The 24,021-nt window shown below is 43.8% G+C and overlaps 4 protein-coding genes across 4 annotated transcripts; 1 reads left to right on the top strand and 3 right to left on the bottom strand.

Annotated features, from left to right (window-relative positions):
- Positions 1 to 1,016: 1,016 nt before the first annotated feature.
- mitd1 (MIT, microtubule interacting and transport, domain containing 1) lies at positions 1,017 to 3,908 on the bottom strand. Its single transcript, XM_060039584.1, has 7 exons — positions 3,470 to 3,908; positions 3,071 to 3,172; positions 2,816 to 2,952; positions 2,646 to 2,732; positions 2,284 to 2,396; positions 2,040 to 2,100; positions 1,017 to 1,534 (listed from the first exon to the last, which is right to left on the bottom strand). The coding sequence occupies exons 1-7, from the start codon at positions 3,612 to 3,614 to the stop codon at positions 1,427 to 1,429; spliced, it is 753 nt and encodes a 250-aa protein (XP_059895567.1). The 5' UTR covers positions 3,615 to 3,908; the 3' UTR covers positions 1,017 to 1,426.
- Positions 3,909 to 4,003: 95 nt separating this feature from the next.
- Positions 4,004 to 6,009, top strand: mrpl30 (mitochondrial ribosomal protein L30). The gene is made up of 5 exons (XM_060039585.1): positions 4,004 to 4,331; positions 4,435 to 4,518; positions 4,618 to 4,764; positions 5,429 to 5,502; positions 5,752 to 6,009. The coding sequence occupies exons 1-5, from the start codon at positions 4,293 to 4,295 to the stop codon at positions 5,882 to 5,884; spliced, it is 477 nt and encodes a 158-aa protein (XP_059895568.1). The 5' UTR covers positions 4,004 to 4,292; the 3' UTR covers positions 5,885 to 6,009.
- Positions 6,010 to 6,101: 92 nt separating this feature from the next.
- txndc9 (thioredoxin domain containing 9) lies at positions 6,102 to 9,939 on the bottom strand. Its single transcript, XM_060039582.1, has 5 exons — positions 9,772 to 9,939; positions 7,744 to 7,970; positions 7,518 to 7,636; positions 7,026 to 7,280; positions 6,102 to 6,897 (listed from the first exon to the last, which is right to left on the bottom strand). The coding sequence occupies exons 2-5, from the start codon at positions 7,918 to 7,920 to the stop codon at positions 6,777 to 6,779; spliced, it is 672 nt and encodes a 223-aa protein (XP_059895565.1). The 5' UTR covers positions 7,921 to 7,970; positions 9,772 to 9,939; the 3' UTR covers positions 6,102 to 6,776.
- A 2,999-nt stretch (positions 9,940 to 12,938) lies between these two features.
- rev1 (REV1 DNA directed polymerase) lies at positions 12,939 to 23,753 on the bottom strand. The gene is made up of 22 exons (XM_060039852.1): positions 22,999 to 23,753; positions 22,361 to 22,436; positions 21,964 to 22,093; positions 20,688 to 20,856; positions 19,985 to 20,578; positions 19,062 to 19,888; positions 18,683 to 18,787; positions 18,459 to 18,575; positions 18,144 to 18,234; positions 17,913 to 18,041; positions 17,654 to 17,808; positions 17,404 to 17,523; positions 17,077 to 17,297; positions 16,274 to 16,446; positions 15,910 to 16,127; positions 15,578 to 15,744; positions 15,018 to 15,287; positions 14,707 to 14,806; positions 14,381 to 14,586; positions 14,068 to 14,218; positions 13,860 to 13,962; positions 12,939 to 13,715 (listed from the first exon to the last, which is right to left on the bottom strand). The coding sequence occupies exons 2-22, from the start codon at positions 22,424 to 22,426 to the stop codon at positions 13,604 to 13,606; spliced, it is 4,224 nt and encodes a 1,407-aa protein (XP_059895835.1). The 5' UTR covers positions 22,427 to 22,436; positions 22,999 to 23,753; the 3' UTR covers positions 12,939 to 13,603.
- Positions 23,754 to 24,021: the final 268 nt, after the last annotated feature.

Here is a 24,021-nt window from a genome sequence, read left to right as displayed (position 1 = left end):
GGGAGAGATAGTCTATTACATTAGTGGCACACTGTGGCCCTCTGCGCTAAGCTCCTTATGAAACGCTAACCTGATTTTAGTCCCAGAAATGAGAGTAAAGGAAAAAAATAAAACCTGGTTGGAAAGAGGACAGCCATTACTGCTGATGGAATTGTTTACACTTGCTCTAAAGGCTGTTGGACAACCCCCAAAGATTCATACAGGTGCCACAATGGAGGATGCATTTGTCCATTGGTTTGAATGCGCTGGGCAAGAGACAAATAGCCACATCAAAAGGAAATCAAACATGCCCTGCCGGAGGGAACACACCTGCAGGACATTCTTTATATGGGCATTGCAGCTGAATGAACTACCAAAAGCCAATATTTTGATTGACCACCTTTCACGCATCTCTACTGGTATTACTGGAAATGTGAGGTGTGTGTGTGTGTGGTTGGAGAACTGTGATTTGTTAAGGCCTCTTGTACATGGCACCACAATGCCCACGGGAGCCCCACTCCATAGATGTTTATTGGTAACTTTTTACCTAGCCATAATAACTAACTAGTCATTACATAACATACCATAGAGCAACATAGATGCTGGTAAATTATTAGTCTAAATATATATATATATATATATATATATATATATATATATATATATATATATATATATACAGACATTTTCTGGGTCAAAAACTGATTGATGGTTATCATTATATGGGAGAGATGATCATACGTAGATGGATGGATTATATACTTTTTCTTTGCAAGGACAGTTGAGGAATGAGATTAAAGCAGAAAATAATCCGATCACTGCTCTTTGGATTCACTGAAGAGATGGTTACCATCCATTCAATTCAAAGTACACAATGTCAATGATAATTTACCTCTCATAAATTTACCAGCAGCTACTATGATGCGAGATTCCACCTACATGATTAGTCTCGTTGACGTATTTTTAAAAAAACATAAAACAGATCACACATTTTTTTTATGAAACAAGGGAGGTTAGACTGTAATTTAAACAATAAATCTTAGAAAAAGGTTATATTTTTATTGAAAAATGATTTAAGGTTAAAGTTTTCCACAAGATGGCGCCATCGCTTCCTAGGAGGGTTTGTCATTGGGATGCATAAGGTATTACATAAACCTACAATTATTCCATACAAAATATACAAATAATGCCAATGTTTTAAATAAAAACAAAAAAAGTTGAATTACATGCCCCAAATTATTTCGATATAATCTGAAAGCAGTCTATATCTAAAAGCAGTGTTAAAATATAAAATAGGTATGAGGCTAGCACATGACAGTGACCAGAACCAATATTTAAAACCTCCTCCATGCTATAGACATTTTCTCAAGGCACCAAAGAAGGAGAAAGAAGGTAGAGAGCAACTCCAGCTTGTGTTCAGTATCGATTGTTTTCTAAAATATTCTCTTCACATAACGTCTCCTAGTTTCTTTGTGTGTTTGGTGTGAAAAATGTCCACTGTGGTCTCATGGCACTGCCTGAGATCATAGTCACAATATCCAACGGAAAAGCGGCCCTGCAGGACAGAATGAACACGTTTAGAAACTCACCAAAAACAATATTATAATAATAATAATAATAATAATAATAATAATAATAATAATGTCACGTTTTCTTTCCAATTTTGTTCACAACACTTGGTAAGCCTAAAGAAGCAATGAGCTTGTCCCCATAAATGACATGTCTCTTGATTTAATTTGTCCTTTATCTTGCCGGAAAGGGAACAATACAAACAAAGGCATGAAATCCAAATAAGGGCCAAAAAACGTTGTTTCTTCTAGGCTTCCAGCTCTGTTTTCCCAGCCATGATATATCTCTACTTTTAACGTCATGACTCTATGGAAGCCTAATGGGCCAATGCCAATATTCAATTTCAATAATAAACATATACAATGAAAACCAATATCTCAAAATATGCTAACTAGACTTTTTTTTATTGATTTGGCTCTTACAATTGCATTAATAGTTCTTGAGAAATAAATAGAGTTAAATAAAATGCAACATCATGGATACTGTCTTACCTTAGATTTCTTAAAGTAGTCAAGTCCTCTTCCTATCTTGATGATCCAGCCGTTGTCAAACCTTTCAAGGAAATGAAACAAATAATAATCAGGCTACAACTTCTTATATATTACATCAATACGCTACCATTGCTGCCATATAAAGCTGCACACAATTGGGCTGATATCTGGCAGCATTAAGTACTCATGTGTAGGTTATGTATAGTATATTTGTGACTTTGTGTTGCTAGAACATTAACCACACCTGATCTCTCTGTCATGGATGGTGGAGGAGTACTGAAGGTCCAGGGATACTCCTTGAGTCTGAAGACTCTGCTTTACCTCGGCCAGGGCAGTGGTCTGCTGGCCACTGTCCACCTGCAAGACAGCACAGACAGAATCACTTAAGGGTTGTCATTTGTAAGGGCTTCATCTATGCATGTATGTACAGAATGTATGCATGTATGTATGTATGTATGTATGTATGTATGTATGTATGTATGTATGTATGTATGTATGTATGTATGTATGTATGTATGTATGTATGAGTGACAGTGTTCTTTATGTCTGTGAACTGCAGTGCCTAAATAGAGTAGATGGCAGTGATAAATAAGAGTCATTGCCTACTTCATCCTGGGACGTAAGCAGGTGGATTGTTTTCACTTGGCAGTCGGCTTTCAGCAACATCTCACAGAAGCGGAGGAAGTTGTACAACTAAGAAGTAAGAAGGGATGGCCTTTTTTAGGATATGAAAAATGTTCTTTAGTGTATCTTCGTGAGCTGGAAATCGGCAGTACCTGATGGATGTGTCGGATGTAGGGATCTTCCACCCAGACCTCTGAGAGAGCACTGCTTATGTAGGGCTTGAATAACATCCCATAGCTGTAACCTGTGGCATCCTCAGATATTTTGATCTGCTCGTGGTATTTACCATCTGATTGAGGATAACATTTTGGGGAGATTAGTACGAAGTAATACATTCCTCAGGAAGATGATAAAAATGTACGTTTAAACGACATGGCTCAATAACAAAGATATACGCTGCCTGGTACCCTCTTTAAGTTGGTTCACGTGAACTTTGATCTGCTCCGCTCTTTCCATGTAGCCCTTGATTTTCCCCCTGTAGTGCACTTTCTTCGGGTCATCTTTGACGGCTAGTGGAAGAAGATACATCAGTTGAGCAGTTTAGCACAAATGGTTATATTATAACAGAGTTTCAAATAGGGAGAGAAAGAGACAGCTGCATAGAGAAACAAAAAGAGAGGGGGAGAGAGAGAGAGAGAGAGAGAGAGAGAGAGAGAGAGAGAGAGAGAGAGAGAGAGAGAGAGAGAGAGAGAGAGAGAGAGAGAGAGAGAGAGAGAGAGAGAGAGAGAGAGAGAGAGAGAGAGAGAGAGAGAGAGAGAGAGAGGGGAGAGAGAGAGAGAGAGAGAGAGAGAGAGAGAGAGAGATACCTTTCAGGACGTCCATAAGCAACTGTATGCCCTCCTGATAACAGACAAGGGACTCTTGAAAACGAGCACCCTGGTCCAGCTCAACAGCACGCTTAAGGACAGAGACAGCAGATGCCTCCATCCCAGTAACGTGATTTTGTGTCATGATCAAACAAACAGTGTCTTAACCAATTTCTATAAAAATAACATGGATATCCCAGAAAAATCTGTGTATATTTTTCTAAAACACAATCTACATCTCCCCGGCGCCTGAACATCCGTCACATATGTTTAGACTATTGTTACTTCCTGAGTTGACAGGAGTCACACAAAAATATTACCTGGTGGATCCCCTGCAAAAATATACTTTAAGCCAGACACCGATATTTAGAAAAACCTAATATGAACAGAGCATATATGCATTCATTTTTTATGTATATTTATTTTACAATACTAAACTTATTTGTACGTACTTTAAGTTATTCTTTATGACTAGATACTTCTCTGAGCAGTACTAGAAGGTAAGTAAAATTGTTCCTTCCGGAATGTTTTCAATGCAACCCATTGACACTTCCGGTACAGAGAAACGTCACCAGCACAACATACATGAGAAACGCTGTGTTGAGCTTTTTATGTCATTTATCCTCACCCCCGCTGATGGGAAAATGAATATGGCCTTATCATATTTTTGAATGTGTTATTAATATTATATCTTGACACATTGTCTGTCTGAAATAGCTCTCTGGAGACCGTTTTTGTGTTTAACCTTGGCGGCTATTCCCATGCTTGCTAAGGCTGGTTTAACTTTCATTATAACCAACATAAGTGCACCTTAGTGAGGAAGATGTCACTCTTGTGCCGCTGTCTAGCTTTACCGGTCAAGGTAAATAAGAAATCATTACTATATTAAGTTATCTTGTGGTTGCTTTTCTTTAACGAGTAATGATCGTAATGCCTCGTATCCGTCTCTGTTTTATGTGTCACAGATCTTGACACAAGGCCCTGTATATCAAACCCCTTTACTTACATCGATTCGGACTAGATTTACCAAATCACGGATCCCTAGTGCGGTATGTTGACACCCATTCTATGATAACGAAATATAATGTATCTTTATTCCTTCCAACCATTGATTGTCTGACATTTTTGCCCCATGTTCGAAACCTCAGCTATTTGAAGAGAGGTCCAAAGAACATTTGAAATATGGGGGTGATCCAACTCAACCCCATAAACTTCACATAGTGATACGTGTGAAGAGTACAAAGAGACGTCCATACTGGGAGAAGAAACTGATTAAAGACCTTGGTCTTGAAAAGGTAACGTTGACCGTTTCATTGCATTCATGGTCTATTTTCTTTTGTTTTCTTTTTTAGTTAATATGGTTCAACAACTTGTCACCAAACATATTCTCACTTGTACTGCCATTGAGTGCAAAGTCTGTTGTAGTCTCAACTCATTTCAGGATAAGGGTAGCATAAATCGATATTTTTCGAATGACATCCCCAATGAAAAGACTGAAAGCTATAATGCCCTAAACAAGGCAACAGTGCCATCCTGTTGTTTTATGTTTGAATTCATCCTTGTTTTCTGTGTTCATTTCATTGAGGATATTGTCAAGAAGAAAAACATAGATTCATGCCATTTAATTCCTTGTCAGAAGTTTTCATTACAACCTAAAAGTCCATGACATTGTGATGGAAATCAGGCCTTACATATGATTACAAGGCTTTATGTCTGTAGACCACGCTGTTTAACTAAACTGGGTAAGAGACCTACCAGGGAATGATACATTTGTACAGATTTTATCTTGCTGCTCAGTGTCACAAATTCAGGCTGCAAAAGTTGATATTGTCAAAGAATGCATCTTGCCGAAGTCTATGCGGGTGAACTTCACTCTTGATTATGCTGTGTGACATTTTATCAAGCCTTAATTTCAAAACATTTTAATGTGCAATGCTCTTTTGTCTTGCGTATATACAGGGACAAATCCCTGTTGTTCACAAAAACACACCTGCAGTCAATAGCCTGTTGAAGTACGTCAAGCATCTTGTGAGGTAAGATGGCAGTACTAGTATGAAACTGCAAGATAAAAAATAAATACTGCGTTCTCATTTGGTACCATTAACATTTACCTGTTTGAAAGCACCAAGGTCTCACTTAAAATCCTCAAACCAAATACATTTTGAAAGCTCAATATTTCATAATTTAGCATCTTCAGTGCAGTCCAATTGGATTCCAGGAGCTAAATGTCCCTGCATAACTTTGCTAACTTTCTCCATTCCGCCAAACTTTGTTTGCTGCAGCATACAGCCACTCAAGACACCGTATGGACTCCCTGCTGAAGAAGACATGGCAGACTCGTACATCAACAGCAAAGGAGAGTTGATTGTGCGACGCCTCCTCAAGCCAATAGAGCCCAAGGCTATTGAATCTTAGCTGTGCTCAGTACACTCTCACATTGAAGACGTGTTATGTTTATATATACACATTATGCCCATGAGAATCCACTCCCAATCAAGGGGCAATGTGTTTTCTTAAAGAAAAATAAAATGTTGAACCTGTATAGTTTCTGTGGTTTACCTGGGGGGGCCGGGGGACAAATATTTCATAGCCACAGAAGGAATGAAGAGGGATCAACAAGAACACTTGTCAATCAAGTTTTAGCCTTTTATTAAGCAGATGGATAATTATCAACTCCTAACATGAATAAGCTTTCTCAGACATGCAATGGAACCCATGTCCTTGTTTATTTTTTTTCACATGAAGGTTTTTGCGTCGCATATTGGCACTGAGGGGGTTTGGTTTTTCACAGTCACCCATTAATCCTTTGTTCAAATAGGGGTCCAAATTATACAAAATACATTTTGGGTACACAATCACTTGAATATTGCCTGAAATGTAATTTGCACTGAATAAGCCGAACTCCAAAAGTACTTCTGCATCTTTAACTGCATGCACAGATAAAGCCAAAATAATTTAATCAATACCATGGTGGGATTGCAATAAGTTAGGAGAATATCATAAGGTTCTTGACTTGTTCCACCAACCAAGAAAACCAACACCATCAGGGAGAAATCCTTTACCCTTACATTTTCTATAGAATTTGGTTGACTTCTACAACCATTTGAAAGATGAATGTAAAAAAAAATATATGTAAACCAAAAAGGGGTGAAAGGAAAAGGAAAGATGTTTAAGGAAAGGAAAGACGTAAACAATGAATAAATCAAGGTAGTAATAAAGGTCATGAAATACAAACGCTGTCTTTATAATGGTGATGTCCCCTGAGAGGGAGAGCATGATATTGGAGGAAAGAGGGAGAATGTGGTATTCAGTCATCTTCAGAATCAGAGTCAGAGTCGTAACCTTTCCCTCTTATGGTCTTCTTCTCCACCTTTGTGAACTTTGTTCCTGGTCTCTTTGTCATTGAAGGAGGCTCCATGCGATTACCACTAAGATACAATGGGGAAAAAATAAAAGGTCTATACAAACACAAGCAAGTATCTTATTTACAATCATATCCAGTACTATTTTCACGAGCAAAAATATACAGGTAAATGAAGCAATTGTTTTTTTTTACCTGTAATTAATAACATCTGTGCAGCCAAGTCTCCACTCCAGCATCTCTGTGGAGAACTCATCTGTGTTTCCAAGATCACCGAAGCCGACAATGAAGTCCTTGGTTATCCCATCTATCAGCAGGGCCATGGTGGGGATCACCTTGATATGCAGCCTCTCAGACAAGAAGGGGGCCTTCTCCACATTCAGCTTGATAAATTTTGTTTCAACATGCTTCTTGGCCAAGATGGCAAGGTGCTTGTCGACAATTTTACATCTGCATAAAAAGGGAAGACAATTAAATAATGGCAACTGTTCTCTGAGAGAACCGTATACATTTTATATCTCTGTTCTCTAAGAGATTAAAATGGATAAAACAAGCATATATTCAGCATTAACTCATGCATTAAAATACATTTTTGCTTCCTCGTTTTATAATGACATTTTATTCAAATCTGACATCTAAATTAAAAATGACTTTAGTGCAAAAAGCAAATATATTTATTTTGATTACCTGAAGGTGGAGTCTCTGTAGAAATGGCAGACCACATTCTTGCTCTCCTTTACCTCCCCAAAAAAGTCTTTCTCGCTGGGTATTTCTCTGTATTCGCCATGGCCTTTGGACAGCCAGTCCTTTAAAAATAAAGAAACAGAAAACATTTAAACTTAAACTTAAAACCATTAAGGAGGAGTCAAGTTTAATTTGTGGTTTGAGGAGAGATCAAAATGTGCCCGATTACCTGCTTCTGTTTCTGAGCTTTTTTGAGTGCCTCCAGTCTCCTTTCCTTCAGTTTATCCAGTTCGTCGTCATCCATACGATCCAGCTTGTTCAACTGCTCATCCACCTTCTCCTCCATCAACTTGGCTGACTGCTCAAGCACCTTTGCTAGTATATCCATGGTCTGTCCACCTGCCATGGTTGTAACGTTTGTGAAGAAGCGTGGCACTAAATGTCAATTAAAGCAGGCTGAAAGAAGAAATTAGACCGTTAACAGGCAGCAAGCATCAGTCATGAACAATTTCAGAATATGAATAGGACACCTATTCTTAATAAGAGGTCGTTCCATAAATACTTTCGATTAAGGATTAAAGGCAGATTGGATCTATTAAATGACATCATGTGTTGAATGCCTGTCAAAATTAGTAGTTACCACTCAAAGGCCCACTATGCAGGATCGGCCATTTCTTCGCTGTTTTCTTGGTTTGCGCACACACTTTTCTCTACACAGCGCCCCCTACAGCTTCGTAGTAGATATTTCACAACACTGACGTATCAACTCGTTGACGACCCATCCCCATGCACTTCTACTCTAGCCATGTGCATTTGTTTTCAAAGAAGCCGGCGAATGCGTGGAGCCATGTCCGAAGTAGATGTTCATAAAGTGTAGACAAGGTTATACATTTTTAAAATGGTGTATTTGTATTGCAATAAACATAAATCTATCCTTTTTTATAGTTGACGGGGAGAATTTATATCCTAGATAATAATGGTTTTATCTTTGGTTGAACAGAACAATCAGTGTAAGAGTGTTGGCAATACATAACGATAGCACCGACAGTCGCCTCTTGGGTCCCTTATCAGTCGATTGATCCATGATGAATGCAACAATTGCCTCGCAACTGGCTGTTTATATCTAGCCGGTGCCATGTTCGGGGGTTTGTCTGTGCCGTAAAGCATTTTCGAAACTACAATCTGACTACATTTTCGAGGCGCGATTGGATACTTAGCAAGTTGCCTATTCGCTTTTTCCTTGGAGAAGCGACAAGGGGCAATGAAACACCCACCAAACGACCCAGAAATGGTTGTAGAACCATCAGAATAACTCTCAACCTGCATAATTAATGTAATTTTGGCTAGAAATGTTGCATAGTGGGCCTTTAAAGGACAAAAGTGGTAACACAACGCCATCTTGTTTTTAAGACTCGATAAGTAGATTGACCAACTGACGAAGACAGAGATTGTGCCATCCGTCCACAACACGCAAACTCTGCGTTCGCCAATCTACATATTGAGTCTTAAAAACAAGATGGCGTCGACGGGTGAACTACTGATGGTATTGTGTATATAAAATGTCATTTTTAATAAACAATCTGTACACTTACAAAGTTATCAATGCCTCGTTTTATATGTTAAGACCCTTATTATACTACCAAAGAAGTGTCGGGCTACTTCTAGCCTTTTAAGTGGTTTAAAATAACGATTTAGTTTTTACCATAACACATGCCCCATCGTTCCAAGTTTATAGCGTTTTGGTAGAATCGGCTAAAAACAGCTAACTTAAGAATACGTCCATACGCGCTTTTTTGCTCCCAAACGAACATTCCAACTCGTTATCATACTAAACATATCCCAGATCCATTTTACACCGGATTTCTCCTTTAACAGCTGAAGAGGCTATTTGGGTGTGTTAGCAAGTGCATGTAGCCTTGGCAACTACAATAGAAAACGCCTGCTGACCATGGCTCTGATTACCATTGCTTTAGTGCACGTTATTTGTCTTTGTTAGTTTAAATGCCTTTTTCAATGTTTGCTTACTGAGCAGGGTAGTGATGAGAGGGATCGAATTTGATGTCACTGATGATGTCAGTGTTCAGCCTTATTAGCTTTAAGTTAGCCGAATAGCTATTGGCCTGTTTTGTTTTTGCGCCTACGTATCGAATAAACGTGAGCATTTGTTAAAACAGAAGTATGGCAAACAGGAATATATCAAGATAAAGAAGGTATATCAAGGACATCAATATATGCATTAACAAGACTGTTCCCTTACCAGTAAACGATACTCGTTATTGTTCACGATGCTGTAAAGTCGGATGTTGCGCCGCCAATGCTTGTAGGAGGGGCGCTGTCAACTACTCCACTAGAGCATAGAACTGTAAACTAGAGCAGACAGACGCCGCAGACTTCACCGACTAGTTGCTGCGATACGTCTTCGTCGACGCCATATTAGAGAGGCCCAGACTAGCCTTTTAACAAAAAAGTAAAAGGGGGAGCTTCGGTTTTTCTGGAAAAGCAGCACTTTAATGTTTACATATCTCACCTACTTTAAATGTATCGATTTTATAGTCATATCAATTATATTAGAGGTATCTATTATTTAAAATATAAATATGTGAATATAAATATTCACTGCTTGACCTTAGGTTGATGATAAACCGTTAACATAAAACTCATGTTAGAAGTATTATATATTTAGATGTATTTATTTATTTTTAATCGTTTATCCATTAAAACCACAGCAACCCCGTTTGTTTACAGTGCAGTCTTTGCCTCTCCAATATGGCAGCAACGTTACCGTACGATCCAAGGGCCAGTGCGGCGCATGGACCTATTAAAGGCCTTGTTGCAGGTTAACCGGACGTTTCGATTAATGGGTACATAAAGCAGTCAAAATATGTATATCACTCATAAAATGTCTCCAAAGTAGTGTTACAGTCCAGTTTTTGTCGTTTTTGGCAGTAACGGGTGTTTTCTGACGCCATTCAGCGATGACGTCATGTTGGGGAGACGTGGTGAAAGGTATCCTCAGCCTAGTAGGCCTACTAGGCGTGGCAAGAACCACAAATAGCACAGCCATATAATTTCGAACCTGTCCGACGTGGGAGGGCGAATGAGGAATTGCGGAGAACTGTTGGCCGTCAAAGCCTATTAAATGCATGGTCAGAGGAGAATGAGTGGAGAGTTGCTATATTTTAGCAAGAAAGGACAGTGGATTAAAAAATGGCGCCCATTCATTCCAAGGAAAACTGCTCAATAGAGTGGCGAAGTGGCGAAGCCCATGGTGCAATTGTGCAATTGTTAAAGGCTGTAGAGAAAACGCAATGAGAAAGACTACACGTCTCGTATGTGACGTCACGCTCCCTGCGACTGGCGTGGACAAGACCGACAATCTCCCCATCGGCATAACTGAAACTCTCCACATGCCCCATGCCCCAATTTGGCCGAATTTTACCGAAGACTATTATTAAACTTCCATATGGGAATAAGATTTGACTCACCACGATGAAACTGAAAAGACAGTGTAATTGCACAATGGTCAATTAAAGGTGATGCTAAGATTTCACATTTAGAAACATCATTTATCAGGTTGTTTGAGATTAACCAGTAATCCAGCCTTGAGCATTGACCATTGTTAGATGCATTGAACCATGTAAATTGTTTTCTAGTTGGGTTTTTCATTCTCCAGTAATCTACTAGATTGGCCTTTGTCATCAGTTCAAGCATTGTTTCGTCAAATGCGTGGCACTGTCTCGTTGAAGGTAGGCGGTCTAACCAAATATCAGGGACCAGGTTGAAATCCCCCCCTTTTATTATTCTGTCTGTTGAATAAAGCATTTTCCATTCCTCTATACACCTGTTTAGAGATGAGAATAGATTTTTGTTCTGTATTTTTCTGTTGTAACCATATACACATAATCAAATGTGGTTTATTCTATTAATTTCTGCTGAAACCATTAACCAATAACCATTGGGGTCACCTTTGTGGTCAATAATCCTCCCAGGGAATCTGTTTAACAAAATCATAACTCCAGCCGAATGTGATGTTCCATGACTGATGGAATGCAGAAGTATGCACTGTTCCTGGGGGCTTCGTTTTGATACATGCGTACTTGTTAGATGTGCAGTTTTGGACAAATGGATATTGATGGAAATTAATCCAAGTAACATTCGTTTTTTCGTATACATGTCAAAATGTTTTTGTTTTTCACTTTTGGAATCGACTCCTACTTACAATGTAGCTTTGCATATAAAGTAGGTTGTGGTCTATTATATAGCCTATGGACAAATAGTCAGTTATATATAGAGCAACTTTTGGATCAAACTTCGGCTCAATGAAAAGTAATGGTGGAAACCATTTATAGTAAGAGGATTTTTTTTAAAGTTTTATTATAGAGTTTTAAAAAACATACAAACGTGTCACAGCTTCAGGTCGTCAGGCACAGGCCAGTTTACAGGTAATGGACTGACCAATTAGAACAGCTGGCCATTCCCTTCTGAGAAGATATGGCATGGGGAGAAGCAAGTGCTGTCCAAAGTCAATGGGAGTCCTCTTTACACAATTACAATCATTATCTTCTGCCAGTTTTCTGACAAAAGATTTACCTTGTTTCTGAAAGTTCACCTCAAGCACACACACACACACACACACACACACACACACACACACACACACACACACACACACACACACACACACACACACACACACACACACACACACACACACACACACACACACACACTTTTCTTTCTAATAACCTGCCTATTTATAGGGAAGAAAAGCTGTGGACTACTCAGTTAATTGCTGTTGTTATGTAGCTAGTTTTCGATGGAAACCAAAAGCTAGTTCTATGTGACCGAGTACATACGTAAACCCTGTCTCTTTACAATATTGGAAATGTATAAAACAGTACGTGGCAGTTTAACACTAGATTTGCCCACTGCAATTCAAGCCACACAAACTGAATGACATTGTAAATGCCATATTAGAGTGCACATTACTGTTTATAAATCAGGAAATGCTGATGTGGGATATTGATGCCATAACCCACACAAGGTATTTCTTTCCAATCAAGAGTAAAAATCAACAAAATAGCTAACCAATGAGTTAGATATTAAGCCTTGATCTGCTTCTAAATCCCCTGTTGAAGACGCAGAATCGTATTGAAAAGATTTAGCATTAAAAGACAGTTACTAAGAATACAACTTTGTAAACAATACAAGAGGAAAATCCTCAACACAGCTTTTTCTCATACACATGGATAACCCAGAAAAACATTATTTACATGTTTGAACAACAATGTTTGGCACTTTTTTGTTTTCTCCAAAAAGATACAAAAGGTGTGAAATACTATGCAGCAAGCCTTGTTTGACCAGCTTTGAGTTGATATGACAGAGGCAGATTCCTAACAAGTCACAAAGATGGAGGGACAAAAACCAGGACATTACGTTATTTTACTTCATTATTCTGAATGAAACATCACAAGACAACATGTAAATGGTATTGAAATGAATGCTAAATGTATTTCCTGACACACACACACACACACACACACACACACACACACACACACACACACACACACACACACACACACACACACACACACACACACACACACACACACACACACACACACACACTTCGTATTTGCAGGGGCCGCTGCTACACAGATGCGCTTGGAGCATGATGAGGTCATTGCATGGAAAGGAAAAGCAGGTTGTATAAAGCGGGAGGGTGCCAGCCCTTCCTTGTTCACGGTCCGTAAACTGGTGTGCAAAATGTATCATAAAAAGGAAACTGAGGATGATGAAAATTGTCCTTCCTCTATCATATGTTGACATCGCTATACGGCTGTCACTGAAAGGATAAGTTCCCCTGCTCCCCGTCAGTGAGCAAAGGATAAACGGGAGCCTCCTGGCAAGTGCTTTGTTGAGGAAATTCAGCACTGAAATCGAAACTGCAAACATCTATCCTGCCAAAAAGCAACAACGTTCCTGAAAGTCACGTAACACTGCCGACGGTAAAATGAGCAACAGAAGCAGTAGAGAAAAAGGGCAGTGAGGAAAAGAAGAATGGAAAATATGAAATTCTTCCTCTTTCACGCCATCTTCAGGGTGCTTCCATAAGCTTGCTGCACAACCATCTGGACGTTATCAAGGATGAAGTCGAATGCCATGCTCCACACAGACTCCTCCGACTGCTGCATGAGTCTGCAGGGGGTCATGGAGTATGGTCAACATACAGTAAGGCAACACAGAGCGTTGACAAAAACAATGCAACAGCACTCCATACAACACATCTGTAGTCTTTGTTTAAATGTCTGAGCGAGGAAGTGGAGGGAACGCTGCCTTTACCGTTTCATGTACTTGATGACGAGGTCAAGCTTCTCCAGGTCTTTGTCCTCTATGAGGTCAGTGCAATATTTCACCACTTGCAGTACGTCCTCCTCCATGGGTTCTGGGGATAAGTCTGAAGCCGTCAAGCGTGAACCAATAAAACACATCTCCCGTATAATTTCACTGGTGCGCCGGAGGAGACAGTCCAGAACAGACGGCATAATACCTGATATGCTTGTGACCCATTCTCTGAGCAGTGTTCTGATGTCGGTCATCTCACTGGCTCCGGCCAGGGTAGGGGCCGCACGGGGGGGGAAGGGAGAAAGGACTTCTTGGGTTTCCTGATTTAGGGATGAGGTGGAAGGACCGTTATCCATCTGGTTGTAAGAAAAGGGCATAGATGGATAGATAGATGGCCAATGGGCATAGATGGATACAAATTTATTTAAAACACAGACAAATCATTTATTGAAAACCAGCTCTTCTGTTGGAATTGAACCCAGTTTGAAGTGTTGACGTTCATCTGATGTGCTCAGTACCTTGAGTCCACCCGCTACCTCCCTGGATCTCATGGACGGTGGCAGGACTTTGGCTGGGCTGTTCCCGGTCACATGCTTCTTCTGCGGGGAAGGTACTTTCTTAGCAGGGCTCACTGCATTCTTTCTCTTGTAGCGGCGCTTTACCCTTGCCACGCCGACGCCAGCTTCTGGCTGTTTCAGTTGCAAAAGTGGATTCCTTTGGTCCGCTGCAGAAAGAGATTTAGAGAGATGTATTGCTCCATTAGTACTCAACCAACAGCAACAACTTAAGCTTATTCAGCCAACTATTGCGACATTGGTTTGAATAGACTGGTCTTGGAAATTACCCAGCTTTGCTTGGGGCTGAGCGTTCTGTTTGCGGTGGTAGGCAGAGCGAAGCTCATCCTGCAGCTCTCTGGGCAGGGCGGCAAACACATCGGGGTCGACCTACAACCAGAAACATCTTTCTTCAATTAACTACCATATAAAAACCCACCACACTAGCAATATGCCAATTTAACCCTATCACGCCCAATTAACAAAGTAAAAGAAAACAGCCAATAGGTTTGGGGTTTGTAAATCCGCTGTCCTGCTGTGCATGTATATTCCAATCCAGAACTAACATCTTGGTTTACGCAAGAATATCAAAAAGGGTCACCTGTGAGAAATCGGGTAATTCCAGTACAATGCCGGTCGGGCCTGAGTGGCCCGGCTGGTTGGGGATCTCTAGGAGCAGCGTGCCTGCCGGCCGAACGGACAGCGCCGACCCGGAGAGGAGATCGGAGAGAGGGCCAGAACCAAAGGGAGGGGAGGAGGGACCTGCTGCGTGGTGTAAGGCATTGCTGGGTCTCCGGTCTCGTCGGGTCCAGGACTGCTCCACCTGCTCTCGGAGGTCTGCGGGCAGGGCTTCCAATACGGACCGGTCGACCTGATGGAGGAATCAAAAGAGCCATGGAGAGCAGCGGATCAGATAAAGTCCATTGTTTGTAGAGCCCTGAATGACAGTTTGTCTCAAAGGAGTTCAAGGGCCACATGTTAACTCGGCTAACCCTAGCCTTCCAAAGATCACAGAGAAACCCATTAATAACCAAGGAACAGAACCCTGCTCCTTCTAGAGATGGTCAGGACTGAAATGGGTTAATGCTTGTTATGTTATCCGAAACAAACCACCGAAACCCCTGTTGCCGAGTAAGAAACACAGAGATGCATAATCCTTACCTGGGAGGGCGAAGGGACTTCAATGCTTAGGTTGAGCCGTGTGGTTCTGGCGTGATGCGGGGTGTGTGGGTCTCTGCTTGTCCCCGGGACAGGCTCAGCAGGGGACAGCTGAAGGGGAGGAGAGCCTGAGGCAGTTGGCTTTACCTGCTCTGAACCGGGGTCGGCTGCTGAAATGCATTATAAAACCGGTTGCACGGGTTACATTCATACCGTTGTCGTGCCCTATTCCAGAGATACAAAGTGCAACCAAGAACAGGGTCGACAAACAATAAACAAGTACGTGTGCTCCGTCGTAGCACAGCAGTGAACCCCTCCCCGGACACACTGCTGACCTGCACGCGGGGGTCTGGCAGGGAGCCCCGGGCCCAGCAGCATCTCCTTTATGGAGCGTTTGTGGTTCTCGGGGGCATTGCGAGCGAGCTCCAGCTGCTGGACCTGAATGCCCACGCCTCGCAGCTCCTGGGCCGGCAGCTTCATGGCGTGGTACAGCTTGACAACTGCAGAGGCGATGAGCGGGCCGCTGTCCGTGGCCTGGGCCAGCGTCACCGTCCTGCGGGAACAAGGGCGACTCGTAAACTCCTCGCCTCATAACTCGTACTCGTAAAGAGGGCAACGGTGCATAAATCAGGCAGAAGAAAGGGCACTTTTAGGGCGATGCGATGCGGTTATCCCCCCCCCCCCCCCCCATCCCCTTACCTGGCCAGGTGGTCACATATACCGTGGCCGCCATATTTCGCCGACTCGGCCGGTGCCCCCGCCTTGCGGACCATGACCTTTAGGGTGACGCGGCGACCCCTCTGTCCCGCCTCCTGCAGACGCCGCTGGACCTCCGAAGAGAGGCTGGTGAGGAAAGCCTCCGCCTCTTCCGCCTAGCCGGGGGGACGAGGGAGCCGTGGCCATTCAGAAACATTTGGAGAAAAATGACATTTTTTTCAATACTTTACTTTCAACAGTTATTTTTTTTAACCAGGTCACATATCCAAATCCATCAGACCAGATCTGTAGATCTCCTTCACCGTCATTTTACAGAACTAATCTTGGCCAGTTTTTAATTAGGCATAGAGGCCCAGTCATTTGGAACAGTTTTCTTGTCACACTTTCAAAAAACATCTTAAAAATTATCTCATCTTAAAAGCATATGATAACGTATTAACATATTGACCATGTTATATTGTCTTTTTGCTTGTCAGTCTTTTATTGAATCAGCTTTTTGGCCACATGAACTTAAATGCGCTTGTATTTTTCATTTGTAATATGATTTTTTGTTTTTTATGCTATTTAATATTATATTCGTTCAATTTTTTTCTTACCTTACTGTATTTTAATGTTAGGTGGGCATCCTTTAAAATCCCTCTGGGGTTTATTTTGTCCCAGCTCTTCATTTATATATGTCTATGTGCATCTTCTTTTGCTATTTTAATCTCGTTTATCTTGCACGAAGAAATAAAACTAAACTAAACTAAACTAAACCTTGAAGAAGCAGTTCAGAGCGGACGCACCCCGGTGAAGCGGATGTTGTAGTTCATCTCCGCCGACACAGACTTTCGCTCCTTCTCGTAGCGCACCAGCCGCTCGTCCAGCCCCCGGCAGAAGCGGAATAGGGTCTGGCCCGTGCGCGGTCCGAACGCCTTCTGCAGCTGGGACTGGGCCACGTGCTGGAGGTCCCCGCACGTCTTCACGCCCATGCCCGACAACTTCCTCCCCATGACGGGCCCCACGCCTGGAGAAACGCGTCAGTTCAGCACAGGGTTTGCGCCAGAACCACGGATTCATCAATTGATTAAATTCCTTCTCGGTCGACAGGAAGGGGGAAGGGCGGCGAGTACCTGGTAAACTGGTAACCGATAGCTCCCGGATAAAATCGTCCACTTCCTCTGACCTCAACATGTAGTGGCCATCTGGCTTGGCTTTTCTCGTGGCCAGGCGGGCCAACAGGATATTGGACCCTGAATATTAAAATGTAAATAAATATAAAGTAGGTTGGAAATAAAAGTTCAGTTAAGTGTTAAGTGATAAGCAATAAATAAAAACAAAAGAAGAAAACTTTGAAAGGAGGGCTAAAGCGGAGATACTGACCCATGCCCACTGAGGCAGAGCATCCTGTTTTCTCCTTGATGTCTTCCCTGATGGCCCGGGCCAGATCCTCAGGGCTGATGCCCAACTCTGATAGCAAGGTGGTGGCATCAATCAACACTTCATCACAGCTCAGGGCCTCAATGTCATGAGTGTAACTGCAAAGAACGGGGCCCGACAAGATACGATTTTATGGCATGAGAGAAAGAGCAGTGGGAGGCAGATCATTAATTTTAAGTACAACCTTGCAGAATGCCATTACCTTGCTAGGGTCTCGTACATGGCCAGAGCCACCTCCTTGTAAGCCTCAAAGTCGTATGGGACAGATTGCAGTGCGGGACACAGCTGCTTCGCCTTGCCAAAGAACATGCCATTCCTCACCCCGGCCGCCCTGAAGCAGACCAGCCAAACCAATCGACAATGTTAACAGGCTTAACACACCGATATTTGCCAAGTCAGGAGTAATGAGTGTGTGTGGCCTTGCACTGGTTACCTGGCTTCATAGCTGCATGAAGCAATCTCGGCCATGGAGAGGACAGAGGTGTCCTGCTCTCCGCTCTCCTTCAAATCAGCCTGTAGCGATTCTGACACACCGACATGGGAGAACTCAGTCAGACATTCAGACACTAATTACTGTGGCGTTTTTTTATATATTGTTATGAATGCAACATGGACCATGTTCACACACACACACACACACACACACACACACACACACACACACACACACACACACACACACACACACACACACACACACACACACACACACACACACACACACACACACACACACACACACACACACCAGGGTCAGCATTAGAGCGTTTCCTCTGGTAGTACTGTTGCTCCAACTGAGGATTGGCCCCAGGTCTCAGCGCCACGCGACCCGGCCCTCGGTTACTTGTCACAGCCACGGGCTTCCCTGGTGAGGACACGGTGATGACAAGGTCAGGCATGTCAACAGGCAGCCCGTAAACATGAACGCAGCTAAAACAACAACATGCGCATTCCTTTTAGAAGGGTTCTTGCCTTTCAGGTCTGGTCGATCTCGGATGCCGACGGACGCGAAGAAGCAGTCCATGTCCACGTGGAGGATACATGACTTCACGCTAAGCGGAGCCCCCGTGTCCGACTCTGGTCACATGAACAGATCAGAGCACAAGAAAAGAGACCGCCATGAAGCCAAGTATATAAAGAGGATTGTTTCTACATTATGTCACACTAACAACACAATCAAACTAGCCATTACAACTACACTATACCTCAAACGTGGAAAGTTTGCATTAAGAAAAAATTACTCAAATTCAGTAGTAGTTCGTAGTTCGGTAGCAAAGCAGTTTTAAATAGGCAGAAGTAAAAGGTATATCCATGCTAAAAACCCTAATAAAAGATGGTGCTCTCGCTCAACCTTGGCTGGGGAACTGTGGGGCACATCTCCTCAGTCGCTCCTTCCCCGGCAGGCGGACGTCCCCAGCCGTCCGCCGCTTGCTATGCAGTTCGTTAACGTACTCGGAGAACCCAATCCTCCAGGTGGAGATTTGGTGAAAGCGTGAATGGGAATAGTACTCTGAGATGATCCCCCCCGTCTGCACCATCAGCTTTGCGGACGGCTTCGACGACGGGGCCCCTGCGACGGGGGGGTCCGCCACCGGTGGGGGGTGAGGCGATGCGATGCTCGGTCTTGGCGCAGCGAGGTCGGACGAAAAGGCATCGTGGTGACCTCCGTTGAGTCGCACGGGAGAGCGTGGGGGGAAGGGGAGCTGAGGTTTCTCGGTAAGGGCGGCAGGCCGACAGGGGTGGGGTGGCAGGAGTGAGGGGGGTGGAGGATGGGACTGGGTGGCCGCGATGGCCTCCTGGTACGTGGGGGGTGGGGGTTTCAGTCGCGACTCGCCGGCCTCCCGGGAGCTGGGGCTCTCGGGTGAGACGGGGAGCCGGTCGTCTTGCCTCGGGGGGCTGTGGGGGAACGAGTAGGGGTCTGCGTGGGTCGGCCTGCGTGGCGCGGCGGGCGGACTGCGTGCGGCGGGACTTGGAGCCCCAGCCTCCGGGCGTTTGAGTGGGCTTTGGGCTACGTTGTCCACTGGGGCTCGGTGAGGAAAGGGGTGAGGGTCTGCAGGCTTTAAGGCACCATTAACGGGGTGAGCGTGTCCGTTCAGCAGGGGCTTGCCCTCCCCTGGTTTTACTTTGACAGGACAGGGGACCTCACTGGCCGACTCCAATACAGCATTGGATCCATTCCTACGGGAGGACAGAAAAGAAAGGAAACAAGTTCTTAAAATAAAAAGCCATACCGCGTGCACTGCGCTCATAATGTGTAAATATATCCCAACTCACAATCGAATGTCCCGTTCCCCGTAGCAATGCTTTGGGGGGTTGAAGGACAAGCTGTTCTGCGCCTGAGTGTGGAATGGTTTACTGTCGTTGTGAGGCCCGGGCTGGGTCTGCGACACACTAGAATGAGTGTGGCTGTAGGGCGGTGGAGGAGGAGGAGGCGGCATGCATCCAGGCGAGGGCTGGCCAGGACTTTGGTCAGAGAGAGGTCGGGTGCGCGTCGGGTTGCTGTGGTACACCGGCCCCGTGCCAGGGTGATTGTGCTGTGGACCCTGATGGCTAACGAGGTCAGCCGCGGCGGTGCTACTCGGGGGGGGCTGGACGTGCCCTGGATGGGGCGGGTCATGGTGGGGGGTAGGAGCAGAGGTACTACGGCAGTTGGAGGAGGTCTTCTCGTGGTGGAGGCCCCCGTTCATGCGTCCCGGGGCCGCCTCTTTTGCGCTCGGACGGTTTAGGAGGAGGTTCTGCTTGGGGAGCCCGTGGCTAGGTCCAGCCCCCTCGTGGTTCTGCAGAAGACTGACGCCGGCGAAGTTCAGGCCTTTCTGTTTAGCATAGAGTTGGTATTGCAGGTAGGACAAGAGGCACCCAGCCTTGACGCTGTGTAGAACAAATAGACTCCATTAAGGCTTGTTAAATCTTACCCGCAGCACCTTAAAGATTTTTCCACACACACACTCAATTTCTACAATTGCCGGAATCTACCAACCTGTCAGTGATCCACGCCGGGCGAACAACCTTCTCCCCTTTGAGCTCCTTGATTTTGTTGTTGGGCAGGTTGCTGGCGATGATGTGAGTGGTGATGGAGCGGGAGTAGTAGACGTGGAACTGGCCTCCATGCAGCATCATTAGCCGGCGCAGCTCGTCTGCACTGGGGTCTGCTCGCATCCAACAACAAGGGATGGGAAACACAGCGCTCCAATTAAAGAAACACCTCAGGCTAACAGGACGTTTGGATTTGGTGGGTACAGTAACAAATAGGAAAATAATATGGTTTAGAAGCATATGTTTATGTATAAATCGAAAGACTTTATTTTGTTGGGTGTTAGTTTTGTAGTAGCCTGTTCATTTTTTCAACATATATTATATGTTTTAAATATTAATTTAATATTTAGGCTATAGTGTAGGTATAATATTCAAGCAATGTCTTCTTAATGTCCTCCTAAACCACTGCTTCACATGTACACTGTAAACGACGGTTATCGACGGTGTGCGTTTCTTTCTCAGGTGCCGTAACCAAAAGGCCAAGACAACACTCTGCATGGGCAACACTCGTCTTCCTCCACAATGATGTAGCACAAATATCTGCACGCTTGCTTTGTTTGACAAATTGATTGAGTTCTCATTGCATACATTGACGCTGGATGTAACCCGAGATTCCCTCGACCAAGAGGCTAATGGAGCAAAGGTTACTTGAGGTTCTGTCTATGAGGAAGAACCAACTGAATGTTGAGCTCCCTTCGTATAAATTGTGATGGATAGAGATTAAGAGAATCAAGACTATTTCCTGTCCGTTTTTTCCAAGTGCATTCACAGTAATGTGAAAACAGGATAGTCATTGACGTCCAGCATGTTTGACGCGGCTAAACTACAGGAAACGAGGAGAGAGGTTGAGAATGGAAAATTAGGAAAGCCAATATAACTCTGGCATTCAGCGAGCCTCTTTGTCGTGTGCTCTTCTGGGATGCTTTTGGAGATCATTTACATATCCCATTTATATAGGCTTGGCGGATCATAAGCAGGAAAACTGGATTTACAATGACCATGAGGAGGAATGTACGCTGGAAATGTAGAATAAGAATTACGGATAACCGGGAGAAGAGTGTGCACAATGAAAAGAGGAGGCAGCTTATGCAAACTACCGAAGGTGTTCACTCACTCTGGCTGTTGTCTAATGCTAAAACACGCGCACCCGCGCACATTTATGTTAGGGGGGAAGTGCCATTCGTGCCTGCAGACTGGATCACTTTCCAAAGCCGTCTTACCCGTGTAGCCGTTGACATAGATGGCCACTCCATGGAAGATTTGGGAGCCACCCCCTTCCTTCTGCTTTTCTCTGGCATCAAGGTGGAACTGTTCGTGAAGCTTAGAGACCTTGGCAGCCATGTAGCCACCCTGGAGAAGAGAAACAGGACACACAAATGTAAGAACTAAAACGTAGAACTTGGGGTACAATAAATAATATTAGAAATCAATCTGTGACTATTATACAATAATACTACAGCTGAGCTTAAGCAGTTGACTGCGTGACCGCTACTCTCAATTTGCATACAACGACATACACGAGACAGAGTTGAAGTCAGTGATGATCTTTCCTTCAGTAAAACTTGGGAGTTGGTATAAAGGAATGTTTATTATGATGGCAATAAGATGGATACTTACTCTCTGAGCCCAACCATTGTCATCTCCAGCATTGGCTCTCTTCTTTGACGAACCATCTCGACTCATGCTGAGTCAACTGAAACCAATGATACGGTTCACATTTGACAACATTGCTACAAAGGAGATCAAAAGCGTGCCAATATATTGCACACGCAAAATGACGTTCGATTTACTACATATCAAAAAATAAAAATAAATGTCAAAAGAAGAAACATTTCCCGAATATTATCGTATGCGGAGTATTGTTGCAAAGTAGGATCGACTCATGGTGACAGGTCTTATAAACTCAGTATTAGGGCATGCCCGAGCAAGACTTTCAGGAGTGATGGGCTGCACTGGAACAATGACTTGGAAAGGTATTTTCTTATGTCAGTCGTCGGTGCATGTCGCAGCGCCACGGCATATCGTTAACGTCAATTCATGCAAGTTGTGGCTAAGGAAAGTGAAAACGACTGAGTGGCATCACACGCTGCCTGTATATTGGTTGTGAAAGCCTCGACTCGTATGGTGGTCGCTGCCAAACAATGAATAGGCATTAGTGGTAGGCTGCATGCGTAAACAGAGCCGTACGCATCGCAACGCTAAGTTGTAAACAACGGTTCAAAGTATCGGTTTTCCAACGGAACTCACTTACTTACCTTTGTATCCTCTCCAACAGGCTCGCTAGCCCCAGACTTCTGCAGAGATAGTCTTGTAAGCCGAAATATCGGTTAGACGAAACAAAAAACGACACAGGCGGGAACACTGTATCTCTCCACGAGGCGGTTAGGGCGACATTTAAAGCTGCACTTTGTCTACCTTGACGAAGGCGTTCAAAGAGAACTAAGGTCCCCCGATTTGGTCATGCTGCCACCATGTCCCTCCAAGAATTTCGCTCGCCCTCCCAGTCCGTGTGCTCTCCATTTCTATCCCTGGCAGCAGCAGTCTGTCTGATCCCCTTGCTTTCGCTCGCTCCGAGCCCTGGCTCCTCCTCTTGTTCAGCGCGGCTGGGCTCTGGCACCTCGTGCTGCCATCACGCGGAGAGCTAAGTGCATGGCAACTCAACTATTTTGACGCATCGCATGAAAGGCTAGATTTATTTTCTCAGTGCCTTCTACCAGTAGTTTCCATTGTTTGGTTGTCTTTTTTTAATTTTTATAATGCACTAATGTCGAATTGCATTCCTAGGCGTCGAATTGCATTCCTAGGCGTCACAACGCTGCCCTATTCGTTATGAGCCACCGTTACATTGTGTCTTTGCGTTCAAATGTCTAATTGTTGTTGCAGAGGGGTGAGTTAAATAAAGCTCGCACGAGACATCCGTCTAATTCTTATCATGCGACAGCTTATTATGACAGCCCGCTATTAATTGCCTTTGGTCTATCTCTGGCTCTCCGTACAGATGTCCTCAGAAAACCTGGCACGTGGACTGACGACCAGCCTAGACGACGACGCAGACGCACGGGCATGTGCAGAATATCGAATCAGCGCCGGGGAGGTTTCAAACATGGTGGCCTACTCAGACAAAGCATGCAACATAACAGTGAATAGTAGGTACAGGGAACATTTCCAGACGAGACTAGGGCTCTGACCGAAGGAAGATGTCGTAGTGAGGAGTCACATTTAGAGCACCTTGCCTGAAAGGATCATATAAAATCACATGCCAGTCAGACAATTTGTCA

The sequence above is a fragment of the Gadus macrocephalus genome, chromosome 20, assembly GCF_031168955.1.
Source record: "Gadus macrocephalus chromosome 20, ASM3116895v1".
Lineage (NCBI taxonomy): Eukaryota > Metazoa > Chordata > Actinopteri > Gadiformes > Gadidae > Gadus > Gadus macrocephalus.
The sequence above is the reverse complement of the archived record's forward strand: the minus strand, read 5'-3'. Positions and strand labels throughout refer to the sequence as shown.